The sequence below is a fragment of the Lycium ferocissimum genome, chromosome 7 (genome assembly GCF_029784015.1).
Source record: "Lycium ferocissimum isolate CSIRO_LF1 chromosome 7, AGI_CSIRO_Lferr_CH_V1, whole genome shotgun sequence".
NCBI lineage: Eukaryota > Viridiplantae > Streptophyta > Magnoliopsida > Solanales > Solanaceae > Lycium > Lycium ferocissimum.
Window position 1 is genome coordinate 69,313,839 of NC_081348.1, and position 21,408 is coordinate 69,335,246.

Consider the following 21,408-nt stretch of genomic DNA (forward strand, 5'->3'; position numbering starts at 1 on the left):
CCATTTGATTTTAGGTTGTTTCTTCTTTTTTCGAATTTATACCTTTTTTTTTCTTGTCCGAATGGGTCCTAAACTTCAAGAAACATCAACATTTGCTCGCAACTCAAGCACATGGTAATGCCCTAATACTTCTTCCGTGGGTAATCTTCCTAAAGAGCGTAAAAGAACAACTCCTCGTCGAGACCTAGCCTTGGGGATAATGATAGAAAAACATCCGAAGTTTGAGATCATTACACAAAGTTTTTTTAATAAAATAGGAGAATTGAGGGCAAAATGCAAGTACTACTCCAAAGTTTGGGATCATTACACAGTTTTTTTATTTCATATATTTTCATTTTAATTTTAAGTAGCCTTTATGTTTAATTAATATGTATATTTGTAACAACAACTAAAAGCTCCTATGCTCTACTTTATTTCCAGATATGTGTATTAAGATGACAAAAATGGTGCAGCCACTACTAAGTTAGTTTTTAGCTCTATATGTAATAGTTTAGCAACTTTGGGTAACTTGAGTACTACACTATCACTAATAGTGAAAATGTTTCTATAATGTATGTTCCATCTTAAACTATAAATAAAAGTTATCGTTTGAACAAAAAAAAAAAACATGTCTTTTTTCAACTTTTTAATGCTTTACTGATAAGTCTCATGGCTGCTAGTCATAAACCGAAAAATCGAACCAAACTGAACCAAACCGACAATAACCAAACCGGTGGTTATTATTTTATTTGGTTTGGTTATGGTTTTAAACATTTAAAAACTGACTAAATTGGTTTGGTTATGGTTTTAATCAATAACCGACCCAAACCGGACCATGAACACCCCTACGAATCATGACGCACCATAAGGCAAACTATATGCTCCTAATTTATTCTGCCCTCTGATCAAATAATAAATAAATAAAGTTCACTAAAGTCAGCAGGCAATACTAAGAAAACAACTTCTCCACGCACAAGAAGTTCCTTCATGGGCATCAAAGCAAAATCCTTACTGTCTGTTACTCTTCAGACTTGAATGCCTCTATTCTTGATAGGCCCAAACTTCATGGGCTCATCTTCAAGTAAGGCAATAATACACTCATAGGTAGAGTTTTGCTATATGCAGATGGATTAGATATCAGCTTTTCCTTTGGTGATTCACATTATCTCAACAGAATCTAAGCTCAAAACATATATAGCTGTCAGTTGCTATTGCTGCCTAAGGCTGGCTCACTCGAATCAACACTCTTAGCCCCAGTCCTCTTATAAGCAGGCAAGACCACCTTTTTCTTCATTAAGGATGGAAAATGAAATGGGGTGAGTTATGGAAAACGTACATGCAGTTTTGGAAGTTGAAGTTTCATCTTTCATTTTGTCGGATGTCTTTGAAGTTTTTGACTTTTTTAACCAGTTAAACAAAAACAAAAACAATAAAGAAGAAAGGCCAACAAGATGAGAAAAATGATAAATAGTTTTCCTTGCCTAAGAGATGTGCCACATCACCTCTTCTGTGACCACAATTAAACTAATATAGACGATAGATAGATATGTTAAGCTATGGTGTCCCAAAATTATGGCAAAAATGGATATCCGCACTGCAGAACCTGTTTCTATCATTGATTGACTGAGATGGCTGCAAGCTTCAGTTTGATGGCTTCAAATTCCACATTCTGTCTCTCCTCATTTGTCAACCAGAATGATAAGCATCGGCTGATAAAATCACCAGGACAATTCCCAGGAGAAATGCCCCAGCAAACTTTAGGCTTTCCAAAACTCATAATAAGTTGTAAGTTTGTTTCTGAGGGATTAACTATGTAATTCTCCAGAATTTCCGTAATGGCTCTGCACCAGATAGGGCGGGCCACCTTGAGAAATTCATGGACCGCCAACATTGGAAGGCCCGCGCTTCCCACATCAGACTCCTGCTTCCCTCCTCTTCCATGGAAATCTGAACCCCCAAGCTTCAGCAGATCATAAGCATCTGCTAGGTCACTGTATGCTGCTCATAACAGGTGGATGGGAATACAATTAGAGGCAGATCCGGGATTTCAGATCAGTGGATGCAGAGTATCACTACACCCATTATTACTATGTGGTAGTGTGGGTACAAACTCATGAGTAAATGAATATTTTTATCAATTTGTTCAACTATATTTATGGTTCGACTCGAGGGCAAGACATCTGACCCGAGATATGATTGAGGTGAGGGCAAGACATCCACAAAAGAAGAAAGAAAGTAGGCAGTAAGTTACATCGCAAGAACTGACTTCTAAATAGGCTGGGTATCTGTCAAAGGTTCCTTTAAAACTTGTACAATGAAAGACGACAAAATTAATACAACTATTTAACATAAATAGTTTCAGCCTATGACGTCTATGTACCATGAAAATAGGGAGAAACAATGCCGACGTATATCAACTATTTTTCATGTTAATTAGGAAACTTGCAAACATTTTACTTTCTTCGAACAGTCAAGAAGACTCAAAACCTCACAGTTCGAAACTTGTCAGTACCATTACTTACCTGCTAATATTAGTCCATTTATGTATAAAAGCAGAATAATTCACAAAATCAACACATCTTGCTTGACATCCAACCAATAGAAGAGGAACGGGAAGGTGAAAAGTTAAGAGGGATCACAGTTGCTATAATAAGAATTTCATTTTGATTATTCCCTTTTTGGTATATTTCAATCAGATTACTATTATGAGGCACTATTTCAAGGTATACATCTAAAAGTAACATTCACAAAAATCATTTGAAGAAGTAGCAGTAAACATTAGGGCAATTGTTCTGGTACCTGCTAGTTTTCCATCACTCCTGTAGGCCTCTATACCATGTAGGCCAACTTCTTTCAATCTTCTAACAACAGCAATTGGATCTTTTAATGCCCATGGATGTGCCAAAACTGCCACACCTCCTGTCTCACATATAAATTGGACGGCTTCCTCTGCAAGTGGTTCGCTTCCCCTGTATCCCAGCAAGCACTCTTCATCAAACTTTTCATTGAAATAAAAATAACCTTAGCTATATATTGTCTAACCAAAAGTGTGATGATTACGTAGCATAAGCAGGTCCTCCGTCATAAAGATATCGGGAAAATGCCTGTTTTAGATTCTCTACATGGCCAGCTGCAACCATAGCACGGGCAACATGCAGCCTCCCTGGAGCAACTCCTTTTCCTGCAATTTTTGCTACCTGCTCCCACTTAAGTGGCAACTTCAGTTTGTTAAGTTTTAAAATCATGTTCTCGGCACGGAGGAAACGTCCATCCCGTATACTACTCAGGAACTTATCTACTTGATCAAATTTTGCTGGTCCACAACTGCTGTAGTAAGCAAGAATGTGGACTGGTTCATCTGATGCAGAGTCCCTCCTGTAACGAGAACCTTTAAATTTCTGCAGTTGAGTGATGACAGGATTCATAAATCTCCAGTGTCATCAATTTTGTAATGAAACACCAAAAACAGAAAAATGAAGGGAGACTTGATGGTATCATAGAGTACTTTAGAGAGAGCCAAAATAAGTTCTATATCTTTGCCCTGTTTAAAGGTATAACGTCAAACCAAATCAATACTGACCCTTGGGAGAACATTGTACTAATTTCAACTCCGGGAATAATTTTAATGCCAAATCTACTAGCTGCTTCCAGTGCTTCAGGGATGCCAGACATAGTATCATGATCTGTCAATGAAAGAACTTTCACCTGTTATGAGCAAGTTGCACTTAATTAGTTGCTCAATATGCAATTACATGTCCCTAAAAAAACTAACAGTTAAGGTAACCTAGCCAATAAATTGTGAGAAAAATAATCTAGCAGAAGCACATTTTTTTATATAAAGAGAAATAGGTGTCAATGTTTTACTGATGTTGGATCTTTTCTCCCCACCTACAAACACTGTACAGTTCCTCTGTATGTGTGATTAGATAGCTTCTCACTTGATCACTTATTCAACAAAGTAAAGGTATAAATTCGCATTGTCTAGCGTTTCGAAGAGAATGAAATGACAAGCCACCTCTCCCTATCCCGGAAATGGATAAGTTAATTCTCTTTACTAGCTTCAGTAACTAGTGTGCCGGATGGGATTCCTACTCACTTAATGTCATTTCCTATGCTTGAAAAAGTGGAAAGGCAATTGGATAAAATACGGTGAAATTTTCTGAGAAGGAAATTAAGATAGAAGAAAGATGAATTTATTGAAATAGAAGTCACAAGTCACAAAAATTGAAGGTTTCGGATTGAAAAATCTTAATATACGGAACAAAAGTTTGCTTTTAAAGTGGCATTGGAGATTCAAGGCAACAAAGAGGAATTACTGATGGATGTGATAATCAATAAATATGGTAAAAGATATAAATGGTGCATCAATCTGGTGAGAAAACAGTATGGGGCATCATATTACTTACGGGATGAATCCAATGACAAGTTCAGACTAAAGGTGGGCTATAATTACAAAACAAAAATGCAAACCGATAGTTGGTTGGAAGAAAAGATGATGATTTCACGGCAAAAGGCATAAATTGACCCTTAAACTATACCCCAAATGGCGATATCACACTTAAACTTTACTAATGACCTATTACACACCTAATATATGAAAAAGTGATATTATTTACCCCCCGACGCACATATAACCAGTCTCAGGTGTGGAAGTGTTCCACACCCGCGCGACACGTCAGTGACACGTTATTTATTCTTTCACAATTTTTCTTTTTTTATTTATTTTATTTATTCTTTCACAATTTTGCTTTTTTTACTTTATTCACAAAATTAAAGTAAAAAATGATTTTTAAACTTTAATAAAAAACTGATTTTCCATCTTCTTCTTCATTTCACCCCCCCCCCCCCTTTTCCTCCACCTTCACGCCATCCCCACCCCCCAATCCTCCTTCTTCATTTCAGCACCACCGTCACGCCGCCGCCGCCACCCCCCTTCTTCTTCTTCTTCTTCTTCTTCATTTTTTCACCCTAGCCATTATCTTTTTACTTGCAAACCAATTTGGACTAACAAATCACCAACAAACAAAAATTTCAGATTCAAAATTGGTAACCCAACAACATTTTCGACTACCCATTTCAGATTTAAGAATTTGAAATGGTTTCAACTCGTGGAAATAATTTGTAGTTTATCGGCAATGATTTTTTGCGTAATAATTCTGAGAGAAAGAAGATTAGAATGAGAGATTGGAATATGGTAGAAGATTGACCAGACTAATGGAACTGCTGTGTGAAAGCTTGAAGAAGCTCATCGGATTGTTTTTTTGTGTATTTTTTAACTTCTCTCTGTAATGATAATGTTCCCTCCTCAATGTTTTGAAGATCAACAATTGCTTGTCAAGTAATACCAATTGTGAATGTTAATGGTTGAGAAAAAAAAAAAAAAACAGAAACAGAAAATGCCGGAGACGAGCTCGTCGGAGCTCCGGCGTAGGTGGAAGTGAAGAAGAAAATGAGGGGCGGGGTGGGGGTTACAAAAAAAATGAATTTTACAATTAAAAAAAAAAGGAAAAATAAATAATATATAACCAAAACGCGCCTCCTTTTTTATTATTTTTATTTATTGTGCCACATCAGCTCTCAGGGGGTAAATAATATCACTTTTTCATATATTAGGTGTGTAATAGGTCACTGGTGTGATATCGACATTTGGGTTATAGTTTAAGGGTCAATTTATGTCTTTTGCCTAATTTCACTGTCAAAGCATGCTATAAGAATTCCAGTTGGGCATGGAAGATGCAATGAAAACTGGCCCCGGAAGATGATTTGGAGGACCATTGCACCCAGGGCAGCAAGTTTCACTTGGACTGCAGCACACAATGCTTGTTTAACCAAGGATAATTTACACGAGAGTGAGATCATAATTAGCAGTAGGTGCTACAGATGTGAGAAGCTTTGGTATCTGTCAATCATCTTTTATGACACTCTTCTCCATGTGGCTGCTATGGTCAATGTTCCTAAATACCTTTGGAGTACATAGGGTATAAACTTGGAAGCATTCGGAAGCTTTAACCAGCTGGAATGGACAGATCACTATAAAGGGATGTAAGCAGCTTGGGAATGCAGTACCTATCTGAATGCTAGGGATCATTTGGCTGGAAAGAAACAGAAGATGCTTCTGCTGAAAGAAAGAACATAGGTCCTATGTGAAGTGTAAATGTCTTTAAGAGTCGTTTCGTTTGGTATAAGAAGAATGTCGTAGCCGATTTTGGCTTTTTGATGGATCTTATGTACTCCTTCAATCTGTAGAAGGAGAAGAACTTCCTCTGTATCATTGCAGTACCTTCTTGTACTTGCCAATAAAACTTGTACCTTTTCATCAAAAAAAAAAAAACACAAAAATGATAAACAGTGGACCTTAGGTGATGCAGGCTGGCCAGAATTTAACTTTAGGCATGGCATGATGGCTAATTATCGTTGAATGTCATGTGGCTCTCTTGACAACCCTCACACAACAGAAGTGAAAGAATGTTACTTGGCCATGTCACTGTTTACTGTCATCAGTTATAGGACAGAGATGGTTACCTAAACATAATCTATGAAGTACTTATGGAACTTCAGTACTTATGGAACTTGATAAAATTGAAGATACCGGTTCTCAGGACCCATATCCCAGGAGTATGTGAAATAATAACCCTTTTCCTTTTGAAGAACTAGAATACCGCACAGGATACAAGGCAACCACTCTAGACAAGGCATTAATTTGTTTGCTAAATAACATTCAGTGTTCCTGAACAGCTAGAGAATAGTTAACCTAGACACTTTGCCACTCAGAATTAGGAAAAAACCAATCCATGTTCCGTTTTTAACACATCTGATAGCAGTCAGACTGTATATTGATTTTTAGTCAAAGCTTGCAGAATATTCTAGGACAATAGTATACGATCATAGCATTTCGTGAACTTCTGATTCTTTTTACAAGTCGAGTGCAATTAAATTACTTGGGTTATTCACCTATTCCAAAACGACACATAAGGTTTCACGGGTTTTAAATAGCATAGGTTGAATATTAGCTAACTAGGATTTCCATGTTCTAATTTATGGATGCAAACATAGAAATGAGACTTAACCGGAACTTCATGGTAATGTATAATGATTAGATAGGAATGAAAATTAAATAGCTAGAAGGGCACACACCAACAACTGAGCAAGATCTTCATGTAAAAAGGAAGATGGAAACAGAATAGTTTCATGTATGTCAGAAGGTCTGGAACAGAACTATTTATGCTTCAAGTTCAGTTCTATAACTATTATGTTTCAGCTTCATCCAATTTTGGCGGATCCCAGTAAAAGAGAATAAAGATTGGAAGCCAAAATGGGTACCTTTCACTGTTTAGATGCTTTACCACAGTAGTAGGCAGATAAAAGAACAAAATAGCAAGAAGACTTGGACCGCCAAGATATTTATAATAGCTTCAATGAAATTACAACCTCAACAAAGTAGACCTTCAACACTTTCACGTGCAAAGCTGTAACTGAGCTCATATCATATCTTGCAGATAGGTGGAGAATATATCACACGGGACTACGGGAGCGCAGGTAAGGTTAATGACATTTTCAAGGTGTTACAAATGGAATCTATAGCATCTTCCTCCCTAAAGAGTCAATTCCGATTTATTACTTGATTCAAAGTGCTACCATATTTTTTCTCGAGCAGCTTCTTTTTGTTTTCAAAAGACAAAGCAATAATACTAATGAGTGAAATGACACCACTGTGACAACCGATGTGGCTGGATAACCAATATCCAGCACTACTCAGCAAACAATTTTCTTGTTCCATCTCCTTACAATAACCTGAAATGTTCGCTGGAATGAAGCCTAACGACAGAGAAACTACTTGAACCTTCATATCATTAATACTTGAACCTTCATATCATTAATCTCAAGGTCTAGTAATTACACTCTACAAGAAGACCTAATGGTCAAAAACACACCTAAACTATCACCGTTTCGCGAATTTCATACCTCAACTATCCATTGTTCCATTTAGCTACCTAAACTATAACTCCCTTTGTATTAAAACACACCTCGATGCTGAGTTGGCCTCCACGTGCCTGCTGTCGATCGGGAACAAATATTTGGCCAACTCAGCATCGAGGTGTGGAACTCGCGAAGAAGAGTGTTTATAATCACCTAAATGCACAGACACCAATCAACAAGGATAAATGGAATTACACTAGAACAAAAATAAAACCATTCTTCAATCTCAAACTAGTTGAGGTAGGCTCTCTATATTCATCCCACTCCACTAGAATTTGAGGAAAAGAATACGGAGCAGAATTATTACTCCCTCATTCTCCTCATATTATTTGTCGTGTTTCTCCCTTACACGCCCATTAACAAAATATTAATTAGGAGGGGTTTGCCTATTTTGCCCTTATTTATATCTTAAGATATAATCTCTCTTCATTTAATATTTACTTTATTTGTGTGTCGTTTCCCTAGAGGTGTTTGTAGTCTTCAAGAACAATTAATACTAAGGGTAAAATGGGAAAAGAAATACTCCATTTGTCTCAATTTAAGTGTCTTACTTTCCTTTTTGGTATATTCCAAAAAGAGTGCCTCTTTTTATATTTAGTAATTTGACAATCCAAGCATCCTACGTGATAAATTTATAATCACAAGATTCAAAGGACATTTTATTACATTATAGAATTTAGGATTCATAAGTGTCTCTTTATTTCTTAAACTCCGTGCCTAGTTAAACTAAGACATTTAAATTGGGACGGAGGGAGTAATGAATTGTCTTGAACTTCTAAAACGATAAATAATTTGAGACAACTATTTTTAGAAAACGCGACATATTCTCCTATATAAGAAGTGAGAGTGTGCTGCTGAAGCACACAACACTTCGTTGACATCCCTGCTTAGCAGGGCATTTTGGGTATCCAGGAATATTGTGTGAAAATTTTGATGAAATAGTGGGCCCGCTTCAATGTGCCATTTTACACGTCTATTTGCATGTTTGAACTTTGAAATCCATCATTTATCTTTCTACAAGCATCAGAAGGTTAGCAACCTGTTATTGGCCATATAAGCTAAACTATGCCTGAGATTTTTGTAAATTCTTTTTTCTATTTGTGGTGCACTATTTTAAAATTTCACACGGGTTACTTAATTTCTCTAGACCAATTAGGATAATGTTCTGGATATTTTGAACAACATATTGATAAAGTAATTGTATCTAAATTGAGTAGAATAATTAAAATAGTTGAAATATTAATTGAATAAAAATGTGTTATCCAATGTAAAACAACTCAAATTTACATCACTTCTAATATTTTGAGGGAAAAGCAAATCACTTTTAGTATCAGTACTCAGTAGATGCAAAAAAATGAATTGCTAGCTAGGTTAAACAAATCTGAAATTTGCTTTAATAATTTTTGTGTACATAATTATAAATAACGTGTTCCGGTTTGTAAAGACAAATAGTGACAATTTCTAATGTTTGAAACAGTTGTTTCACTTAAGAAAAATCTCTATAAAGTTTTTGCAGATTAAACGAATAATGTAATAGAAACTTCATCATAATAGAAGGTACAAACCAACAAAAAAATGGACATTGGGCCCACTAGTAATTTGAGGAGGGAGTATTACATGTTAAGGAGAGGAAAAGGGTACTAACTCACCCCATTTTGATGGGCTCTTTCGACGAGCTTGGAAGGTGATAAGAAGCCATCACTATGAAGAGAATGAGAATGTAACTCAAACACTAATTTCTCTTTAGGCTGATTCCAAGGAAGGGCAAAATCGTCAGTGGGTGAAGAATGAGAGCGGTCCACGAAAACCCATTCACTCACACAATTGTATGCCCAAGTCTGTTCAGATGTCATTCTTCTCTTTGAACCACCTCTCTTCTTCTTCTTCGACCCTTTTCTCTTGGGGATTTCCATCAGACCGATTCTCTACCAATTCAGCAGACAAGATGAAAAGGAGTCTATATTGGATTGTGCCTTGGTGTAGACCAGCAAGGAGGACTTTCGAGAAAAGGCCATAAATAGTCCCTTATCTACAGAGCAGGTATAAAATGCTGTCTTAACTATACACTTATCGGTTTTAGTCCTTTTAACTATCCAAAAACTTATTAAATTTAATCTCCATCTATTTTTTATACAAACTCATAAACGTTCGTGAGATTAATCTTAAACCATTACTCAGACCTATATTTCTCTCTCCCTGCTTTTTTTTCCTCAAGTTCATTCTTTAACCTCAACTTTTTTCCTCAAGTTCTCTCTCGCGTTTCGTAACCGACGGACTGCATCGGTTAAAACCGACCTAGTCCATCGATTTTGTTAAAAAAAACAAAAATCTCAAGTTCTCTCTCGCGTTTCGTAACCGACAGACTGCATCGATTAAAACCGACCTAGTCCGTCGATTTTGTTAAAAAAAATAAAAAATTAAAGAATGAAATGTAGGAACTTGGAATCGAACCCGGGTATGTTCATTGGCATTAAAGGGCTTTACCACTAGAACACTGATATTTTTTATTCATATACTTACATTGATTTAATTTTTACTGTTTTTCGCTCTAAAAACCGACGGAGTCCGTTTCCGTCGGTTTTTTTATATCGACGGATTCCATTGGTTTATTTTAGAAAATAATTATATTTTTTTCACGCATTTTTGTGCAAAAAATAACCGACACAGTCCGTCAGTTTTCTTAAAAAAAATTCTTAAAAAAAAAAGATTTAAAAAAATTATTGAAAAAACCAACGGAATCCGTCGGTTTTTACCAGTTTTTTAGTAGTGTTTGAGAAGAATGGTTACAGAAATTTTGTGCCTGAGTTTGTCTTTTCGAATTTAGAGACTCGAGAGCGACATACCCGTAATGCTTTTTTTTTTTTTAAACAAGAGGAACTTAAGGAAAAAGAAGCGAGGGAGAGAAATATAGGTCCGAGGAATGGTTTAACGATTAATCTCACGAAGGTTTATGAGTTTGTACGCTGTTTATATAAAAAAATAAACGGAGACCAAATTTGATAAGTTTTTGGATAGTAAAAGCGACTAAAATCGGTAATTGTATAGTTAAGGGACCATTTTAGACCTACTCCCATAGATGAGGGACTATTTATGACCTTTTCTCGAGGACTTTCAACCTTATTTTTTCCTCCTTCTTTTTTTCGGTAAAACATATTTTTCCGATAAAACATATTTTTCTATTATTATTAGCAGGCATAATACTGACGTGGCACATAAATTTTAGAGGTATTTAGATAATTATTTTTAAAATTTGAGTGTTCAACAGACATAGTGAAAACGAGTCGAGATGTGTAGATGATCATTTGGTATGTTAGAGTGTTCAACTGACAAAGAGATGCCAAATTTAAGTGTCCATCTATTATTATTTCTATTAAAGCATCTTATAAATGGAAGTTAGCAGCGAAATTAAATTTGAATATTTTAAGATGTACACCTCAATTTTTAAAATTTATAATTCAATCGGTTAGAGGACCACCCTATGAAGGCGAAAGCTGCGAATTCGAGCCTCAAAAATTTTGTACAAAAAAGAGAATCCCTTATTTTTACGCTAATAACTCTACTCATGTCCGTTAACATTCATGCTTACTGGTTTAGGGATATTTTTGACTTTCTGGAATTGTTACACTTTGAAGATATTATCGTACTTGACTGTATTGTGAGGATATTATACTTGTACTAGTGAAGAAGGCACGCTTCACGCAGTTATAAATAACATTAATAAATCTATAATTTATGAATTTATTAAATATAGAATAGATTAAAAAAATCATGTATATTCATATGATTTCTAAATTTATACACAATTTGTTAAATCATAAATATGAATATATTTTTATTAGATGTAGAACTTATTAGATGAACATCATTTATCATTAGCATATTCTAAAAAGAGATAAAAGAAAGAGAATATGTGTGCTTGTATGTGTAATTTTCATATATACATGAAATTTTAAATAATTGGGAAGTCAATGTGCAGTATTTGTCCATTAAATTACATTTCTGTTATCTTTTTCTTTTCCTTCCCCTTTAAATTTTTTTTTTTACTGTTATTCCCATCTTCTTCTTTTTTACCATTTCTATTCCTTAATAATGTCTCCCTAAAATCTTATTGCCTCAAATAAGCTCCTATTCCAGAAAAGGAACATTTCTTCCACTCTATTCTTTATTATTTTTTCTTCTCACCTTTCAGCGTCTCAGAATATCAAATAATCTAAATTGCTAATATTGAGCACAATAAATAATCATGTGTTATAATTTTGAGTAAAAAAGAAAAAAAGAAAAAAAATGAAAGATTTGGGGTTTTGAGTTTCATGTATAATAACAATTGATCAATCAAAAAGCATCTATAATACCGGTAAACAGTGTAATTAGCCTACGATGAACCTCTTTTAGCAAAATCTTCAAAATTAGTTAACTGAAATAAGCTCTTGTTATGAAATTATATAGTCATCCTATAGCTTTGGAATATTTATACATGTAGGGACATGATATGTGGTTAGAAAAAGATAAATTATATAATTGAAAACTACCATAATTTTTATGCACAAAGCATGTGAATCAAGATAAATATAGCTTCCTCTCTTACACAATCTATATTACTCCTAATATCAATTTCTAATTTAAAAAATTAAAATAGTAATACTTTTAATAGTAACGTGATAAATGGTGTTCATTTAGCTCTACAACTATTGTAAATATGCTTAGAAAGATAACATTGAGTTCTTTCAGTATCATATCATATCAGTGATGCCTGTCGGCCTCTAAGAGTTCATCAAACTGTTCAACGTACTTAATTTTTCCCAAGCTTTTATCGTCTCCCAAGCCAAAACAACAACAAACACTATGGTGTAAGCGATCTAAAAATCACTTCATAAGTAATCTTAGTTATAATTCTTTATCTTCATGTCACAACCCAAATTACCGATTGTGCGGGCACCTACCTTATTATCACTAGTAGGCGAACCCTTACCCGTTAACCCATTAATCACTAGACAATTTAAACTTCTTTAATCATATATACTCTATCAATCAATAAATAAGTGAATGAATAAATAGTCTAACCAAGTCATAAATAACAAATAATAAAAGTGCGGAAGTCTAACTATTCCTCCCCAAAATCTGAAAGTCACCGTGCAAGGACTCTAACCAACAATGTCTAAAGAGTGAAATATCTATAAAATATAATAATAAATAATGTCTGAATGAAGTAGACATCAATAAAGGAAAGATCTTTGGGCGGCACGGCATGAATACAAGCTCACCCTCGGATTTGATCAAGCAAACTAGCTTCAAGCTAGAGATGTGGTCTGGACGAAGTCTCTGGAACACAATCTGCACTCAAAAAGAGTGCGGTAAGGTAGTATCAGTAGAAAAACTATGTGCCGGTAAGCATCATAGGCCGACTAAGATTAGTTCACCCATATAAGCATAAAATCCACAAGATAAACAGATGGGCACATAATGCTCAATCCAAGTCACATAATATCCCATAATTGAATCACAGCCTAAGATGAAGCTTCTAAACCACAAGTTTGTCAAGTCTCAATAATCTCACCTGATAATCACAAGTCCAAGTTCCGACCCTAGGTAGAGTCACTAATCCACAATTTAACTCAGTCGATGATCATATTTATACCACAACAGTCGTTTCAACAAACCATACCAAAATCAAAACTAAACGAGCCATATAATAATGCAGAATAAAATGTAATGATATGCAATGCCAAATATGATGATGTGCAATGCAATGCACTGGCCAAATACCTCAAACCTGTACACACATGCTAAATGGTAATATTTGCCCAGATAGTCATGACCTGCAGGGGACCCATGGTGTCCATGTACCACTCGTTCCAGAACGAACCTCAGACCACGAGTTCACACCAAGTCCACATCGTCAACCCCTGTCAAATGTGCCTTACGTAAATGTATATGTTCCATCTTCAATTATTATCAATATCATCCATCACAATGTGTGTCTCAGCGTAATCTAGTTCATTAGTATGTGTGGACTATGAACAGTTAGCAATATCAATGTCAAACACAAGGCATCATGCTATGCCACGAGTCTTTCACGAATTGTTTCTGAACCATTTCCATCATGTATGAGTGAATGGATGCAAAGTGCTTAAATCAATGTAATCAATGCCAATGAATATACTATGGAAGTCACAACGTTATAAGCCATATCAAGACTTATATAAATCAACTCAACAGTAAGCATGATCAATCAGTGAAATCAAATGTAATGAAAGTGCAAGTCACAATGCTATAAGCCATACCAGGGCTTTAGATAAGTCAGCTCAACCATGGAATGAATCATACAAACCATCTCAGTCAACACAAAGAGTCTATTTCCCCCTTTACTTCCACATATAACGAGTACACCTCACAACTAAGTCTTGCTTCACCAAGGTGTTCCATTTTATCGTATACCATCATCAACACCAAGTCATAACTCACAATCAATATACGTATGCAATGAGAATGTATGCCATGCACAATATCATCATCAACGATGAAGTCATACGTCAAGTTTCCATCTGGGTACTACCATAAATATATATCACGATTCAGGTCTAAACTCATTATCCTTCCTTTCTCCGATGATATTTTTCACAATAAGAGAGAATGGAGTACAACGCGTATCACAATACAACAATTCAGGTAACAAGTCTAATCACAATAATAGGGCAACAAGCCACCATCAACAACAACCATCCTAATAGAACTCCATCCAGAATCACCACAATATGCATACAACTACACATTCACAATGCGTAAACAACGGCGACAAGCCCACATAATCAGAAGTCATACCAACCTAGATAATATCCAACCATACATCTTGTATTCAAGACCTAGTTATGCTTTCTCCCGTCAATTCTACACAATATATGTTTCACTAATCAAAGTCTAACTAAAGTAAGTTGTAACCTACCTCGAATGCATAAGAGGAGCCACGAACTACACCACACGAGCCTTCTGTTTTCGAAACGCCTTAGAACGGTCAAAGTCTAGCAATACAATGCTAAGTAAGCGATAAACCTTCTAATCAAACAAGAACAACAATTGGGGAAGAAGACCCAATTACTTCTACCCTTTTCGATTGGATGAAACCATCTTTTAATGGTGAATTTATCATAACTTCTATCTCTACAATCATACTATTCCAATTCATGGGTTTTCTATTCAATTTAACCTCTTTCAAACAGATTTTAGACCAAAGTTTCTGTTTTTATTAGAACCCTAAGTCTCAATATACAATTCTCAAAATTAATAATGAAATTCCCATCATAGAAAATGATAGCTTGCACTCCTAGATGTTTAGGCAACAACAAAATAAACAATCCATTAATTATTTAAGGGTTTACTAATTCTAGGGTTCTAGGATTTTCACCCACCATTGATGGACCTTAAACTAATCATGGAACTTGAAGAAGAAAGGTAAAGGAACAAATAAAGGTGGGGACTTACCCTTCAAGATGATTTCACCAATGAATGAAATAACATTCTCCTCTTTCTCTCTTGGAAACTGTTTGGGGTTTTGTGGGCAATGACTTCGAAATTTCAATATAAAAATAGGTTTTTGCCCCCGAACTTCGCCTAGCGGTCTCGGTCTTCGCTGCAGTAGTCCCAAGCTTCGCTGCAGTGGACCTGCTGGTACAGGCCGCACGAAAATGACCATAACTTCCTCATACGGAGGCGAAATGCGATGATTCTTTTTGCTATAGCTTTGTAATTACGATACGAATCTAATGGTTCAATCGAAACACAAAACAAAGGTCGTTTAATCAATCTGGAGCCCTTTATCCCTAAGGAACTATGGTGAAAACATTGAATACAAGCGCGACACAACCCAAATCCATCTGAAACTCTTCGGAATCTCACCAAAACTTGTGGACAGGTCCTAAATCATCATACAAACGTGTTGGAACTTTCAAAATATTGACACGGCCACCTTAACCCAGACCGTGGTCAACTCTAACTCGTTAACTTAACTAGTTCCTCTACCAATGACTCAAATCACACTTAAACCTTTCGTGAACCAAATCAATGACTTCACGAAGTCATAAATCATATTAAAGGGACAAAAACACTATAACGACCAAACGGAAGGATTAACAAAGGTAAATGGGTCAAAAACACTATAACGACCAAACGGTTTTTAAAATTCGGTTCGGTTCGGTTTCGGTTTTTCAATTCGTTACAATTCATATTCTCATAAAGCAATAAAACATAAAATTGATAAATCATCTTCTTGCTCAAAAAAGATTTTGTTAGCTTATAAAAGTTACATGTCAATAAATAACTTCGATGAAGGAACTTCAATAGTTTTCAAGAGTTATTCTTGATATGAAAACTAACGCATGTTTAAGTAATTATAACGCATGTTTAAAATGAAATTACAATTTTTAATTTATAAATAATGAAAAAATAACCTAAGTCAATATAAAATTAATACAATTATTCCTAAAAATTTAATATAGGACATTTACCCAGAAAAGATAAAAGTATAACATTTGAATTCACACTATCCATGTATAAGCTTGCAACAAACAAATGTAGTAACAAAATTTGATATATCGCTAATGATAGTGTATTCTTTAGGCTTGAATTGGACGAATACTTCTCACAAATAAGGCCATATGTTATCCTCTCCCACTTCCTAACAAATATAAAAATTACACACCAAAATTATATATATAATTAATAATTGTGACAAAACACCAATAATGAGAAAAACATTAAAAAAAAATAAAAAAATTCTCGTGAAGAGTTTCAAATGAAAAGGAAGAATGGTATGCTGAGGATAACATTGTTTTACTATTTATAGTATCCAATTGAATTAGTAACACATGATGAAATGAAAACTAACGTATATAGTAGTAACTATAATTGAATGAGTATTAAGTGTACTTTAATTGGATATTACTATATTATATAAGAGCAAATGTGAGGACTTTTGTAGTCCTCACAATAATTTCCCAATTTTTTAAAAACTTTTTAATTAATTACTTTTATGCCTTAATCTTATTTATTTAAGTCAATTTTTTTATTTTTTGTTTTTAAAGTCTACTTTTCAAAAGCTATCGAACTTCAGGGACTTTTGTAGTCCTCACAATAATTTTAAATTTTTTTTAAAACTTTTTAATTAATTACTTTTAGTCTTATTTATTTAAGTTAATTTTTTTGTTTTTGTTTTTAAAGTCTACTTTTCAAAAGCTATCGAACCTCCTACCCCATTTTTCACGTTCTTTGATTTTCTGATTGGTGCTCGATATCCGCATTTGAGCCCAATTAATCCAGATAATTCGCACTTGCATCGTGCCTATTCGGAGGGGAGCGCTTCCTCCAAAGATTTTTTTCCATATCCATGTTCGAACCCCTAATCACTGATTAAGAGAGGAGCGACTCCATCTACTTTAAAGTTAAATTATGTATTTGTCTTAAAAGTTCATTAACTATGTATAGATTATTTATTTAGAACTAAATAACTTGAGAAAATTAGGATACATAAGTTATAATGTCAAATTCAAGTTCCAAATTTGATTTGAATTAAATAATTTCATCAAAATGGAAGTTAAAATATTAAAGGAGTGGAATGAAAATTTTGCTTTCATATAACTACCCACTTGTGAGACTACAATGGGTATATGGTTGTTGTTGTTGTTGTTGTTGTTGTTGTTGTACACTTGTATTAACACAAATTATATTTCTTTAGTTAAAATATCTACTTTTATATCTTGAGTTTGGGCCCGGGCTTAGCACGGGCCTCACATAACTAGTATTATAACAAACAGACTCCGTAGCATTAAAGGGGATGCCACGTGGGCCAGTGCAGATTTAATTGGGGTTGCTACATGGGTTGGGCGGCCGGTTGATTTTTACCCTTAATTGGGTATTTATTGATAATACATTAATTAGTAGCAGAAATTAACAAAAAAAAATACAAAAAAAGAGAAAAATGCCAAAAAAAAAAAAGAAGGAGAAAAAAGATAAATACAATTGCAAGCCATAGAGAAATACCAAATCACCTTGTCTATGCCTAGTTTTACATTATATATAGATTAGACGAAAAAATCAGATTAGTTCTGCATGATCATTGTTGTGTTTGCTGGAGAGGCGCCACAACTTTTTGAACTTCTGGGTCCCACCTATGTTTCTTTGTGCAAATGTAGCCTTTTTAAGGTGCACTGAATTTTCGCATGTCTTAGATTTTCTTATTAACTGTCTTTTTGATACAATATACTCCCTCTGTTTGTAATTTATTTATCTTAGTTTGACTGCGCATGAGGTTTAAAAAAGTAAATAAGATTTTTGGATCTTGTGATTTGAAACTAAAGATACACACACACAAACACACACACACACACATATATGTATATATATATTAATCATGTGGCTTAAATATGTTGTGTGGAATATTAGAATTAAAGAGTTGTCAAATTAGGAAAGAGACATTTTTCTAAAACAAGCTAAAAAAAGTAAGACAAACAAATTAAATTGGAGGGAGTATCTATTTACTACAGAGACAATAAATGAAATAACTTTCATTTAATATTTAAAAGTTTAGTTAAATGAAATAACTTTCATTTAACGCCTAAAAGGTTTCATAGAGTACTGGTGAATTTATCCGCTCGTGAAAGAGTAGAATTAAAAAATATGATAGCTTCCATTTACTAAATTCTTCTATATGTTTTTCTACTTGAAAAATGAGAAATAATTATTCCACTATCCATGTACGGTGGTTAGATATCAAGGGAAAAATTTAAGAGCTGATAAATATAAGTGTCAAAATAAAAAGAACTAATAAGTTCCATGGCCATTTTACTCAAGAATGCGACATAAATCATAGCATATATAATTGATGTAGAATAATAACACAACTTAAGAAATACATTCATATACCAGCGATAAAAGCAGTAAAGTTTCTGACTTGGCTTTGAATCAATTAGTAAGTAATTTTGTAATTTTCACATATACTTGCCTCACTTTTCAGCTCGAGAAAAGATGGGGGAAAAACTCATGCATGTACAAGGAAAAAGAGATTAAAAAAAAAAAAAAAAAAAAAAGAGAACTTCGGCAAAGGGTCATATATACCCCTGTACTATCCCGAAATAGCCGTACCCATCCTCCGTTTCACTTTTCGATGATATCTACACATATATATATATATATATATATATATATATATATATATATATATATATATATATATATATATCACTCCATTTAACGGCCCCGTTCCCCCTGGACACGTGGCCTCATCTTAAAGCCCCCAACCATTTTTCTTTTTATTTAATCTAATTTACCATTAAAATTTTGTTTTAAACTAGAAAGGGGCTATTTATGAAAAATGTGGCTATTTTTGAAATTCAAAAATCTTCTTCTTCTCCAACTAATTTGCAGCTGAAATTCACCAAAAAACTCACCGAATTCTTCACCAAATTATCCCAAATTTCAGATATCAACTCTCCAAGACGTAATTGATCTTTTGCAATAACATTCACTCGAAACAAAGCTTGTTTGCGGAAACCCAAAACTTGAAATTGAAGCTTCAAGTGTTACATCTCATCTTTCGCGTGCGTTAAAGTTTCGTCTTAAGTCGTTTGTCTTAGGCTCGTATTGGGAATCATTTAGGAAGTTATGTATGAGGCCTATGGGTGCATCTCAGAGTTATATAAGTTCTTAGACATGTTTGGAAAAGAGTACGAAAGTTAGACGTCAAACGAATCGAAAAGAATACGTCTCGTCGGAAAATCGGGTTAAGGCCATTCCACAACCATTTCCATGGACCGTGAATCATTTCACGAATCGTGAAAATATTGGTTGGCCACAGTGGAATGAGTGGCAACTTGGTGGTTCACTGGAAGTGTTCCACGGACCATTTCACGGTCCGAGAAAGTGGTCCGTGAAAATGTGGCGGTGGAGAATTGTTCTTGGCTTATAAATTTATTTCCACGACTTGGGGTTCATTTATTTCATAAGAACAGAACCCTAGTGACCCTTTAAGCTCTCTCAAGTTGTCACGACCCAATCGGAGGGCCGCGACGGGCACCCGGTGCTAACCCACCCGGGCACCTCTTAACATACTTTCACATTACATCTAGGTGAGCCACATAGCTAAATCATACTTTTCATTCATCATCATACTAACCTCATTGGGCGACAATTCATTTATATCATCATTAACAACTATGCCCATATAAATGTACATAAGCCGACGAGGCTAACAGAATAATATCCCAAAATATAGGCCGACAAGGCCAAACACATCTAACCATATACACATGTCTACAAGCCTCTAAGAAGAGTATGTCATATCACATAGGCGGGACAGGACCCCGCCGTGCTAATGAATATGTACACAAAAGAATCTATACTAAAAGTTGTGGCTCTGAATGAAATGGAGCTCCGCTATGTAGTCCCTGAATAATGAAGCTATGAATCAAGTCTATCTCCCTGGCCACCTGCGGATATGACGCAGTGTCCACAAACAAAAGGACGTCAGTACGAAGAATGTACTGAGTATGTAAAGCATGATCAACATCAATATGAAAGTATAATAGACAACATATGAAATAGCATAGGATGGAAGTTAATAGTATCATCTTCATAACACTTACTTGCTTTTCATAGGGACATTCCATTTCTATTGCGTATCCGTGTACATACATCCATATCCGTACTCATTTACCTTTCGTATCCATTTTTGTATTCGTATTCATATTTCCATTCATACTCATATTCATATCATATACATATCATTTACACATCATATACATTGCATATACATAGCCTTTATATAGCATACCCGACCATGAAGGTTCGGTGTCTCACATACCTGGCCCTACCAAGGCTCAGTGTTATACATACCTGGCCCTACCAAGGCTCAGTGTTATCCGTACCCAACTGCAGTGGTGCGCGCGCATTATATATATACATATCTACTATATTCTACCCGGCCATATAAGCTCGGGGTTTCATAATAGCCACACATGGGCACATATACATATAAGCTCATAAGCATCTTTAGCATCATTTCTATCGTCGTTCATTACATCTATCCCTAGAGGATTATTCATCATATAAGGAACTTAGTACAATCGTAACATATCGAGGATCATGAGCTTAGTAGCTTTTAGAGATAGAATCATCTAGGGGATATCATAGACTCATAGAAGAATAGATAGTGGCCAAAGAACCATGCCTTATGAAAGAAGGGTTAGCCTTACATACCTTTCCGTTCAACTATTCTATCAACTTGCACGTTCTCCTTCAATGCTCACGTTTCTACCTTCATTAGAGTTATACTATCATTAGGAAATCGATGACTTAGCATACATGACTAAAGCTAGAGAAAATTGGACAGCATCTCCTTTATTTATACGACTTCCCCGTATCATATATCAACTCCCAAACATCAATAATAACATTCACAACATCATC

At 34.9% G+C, this 21,408-nt stretch overlaps 1 protein-coding gene across 2 annotated transcripts; it reads right to left on the reverse strand.

Moving 5' to 3' along the window:
* Nucleotides 1-1,431: 1,431 nt before the first annotated feature.
* LOC132061859 (uncharacterized) lies at nt 1,432-9,952 on the reverse strand. Of its 2 annotated transcripts, none has more exons than XM_059454537.1 (5): nt 9,606-9,952; nt 3,560-3,684; nt 3,040-3,354; nt 2,779-2,948; nt 1,432-1,977 (listed from the first exon to the last, which is right to left on the reverse strand). In XM_059454537.1, exons 1-5 carry the CDS (start codon nt 9,867-9,869, stop codon nt 1,592-1,594), a joined length of 1,260 nt encoding a protein of 419 aa, XP_059310520.1. In that variant the 5' UTR covers nt 9,870-9,952; the 3' UTR covers nt 1,432-1,591. The 2 variants fall into 2 exon arrangements, with proteins under 2 accessions (XP_059310520.1, XP_059310519.1); XM_059454536.1 differs by having other exon boundaries at nt 1,432-1,980.
* Between the last annotated feature and the right edge of the window lie 11,456 nt (nt 9,953-21,408).

Coding starts and splice junctions, on each gene's coding strand:
- LOC132061859 (XM_059454536.1), bottom strand. CDS start 9,869: ATGGAAATCCCCAAGAGAAAAGGGTCGAAGAAGAAGAAGAGAGGTGGT. Junction 2,949..3,039: donor GGAGGACCTGCTTATGCTAC/GTAATCATCACA, acceptor GCTGGGATACAG/GGGAAGCGAACCACTTGCAG. Junction 1,981..2,778: donor GAGTGATGGAAAACTAGCAG/GTACCAGAACAA, acceptor ACCTGTTATGAG/CAGCATACAGTGACCTAGCA.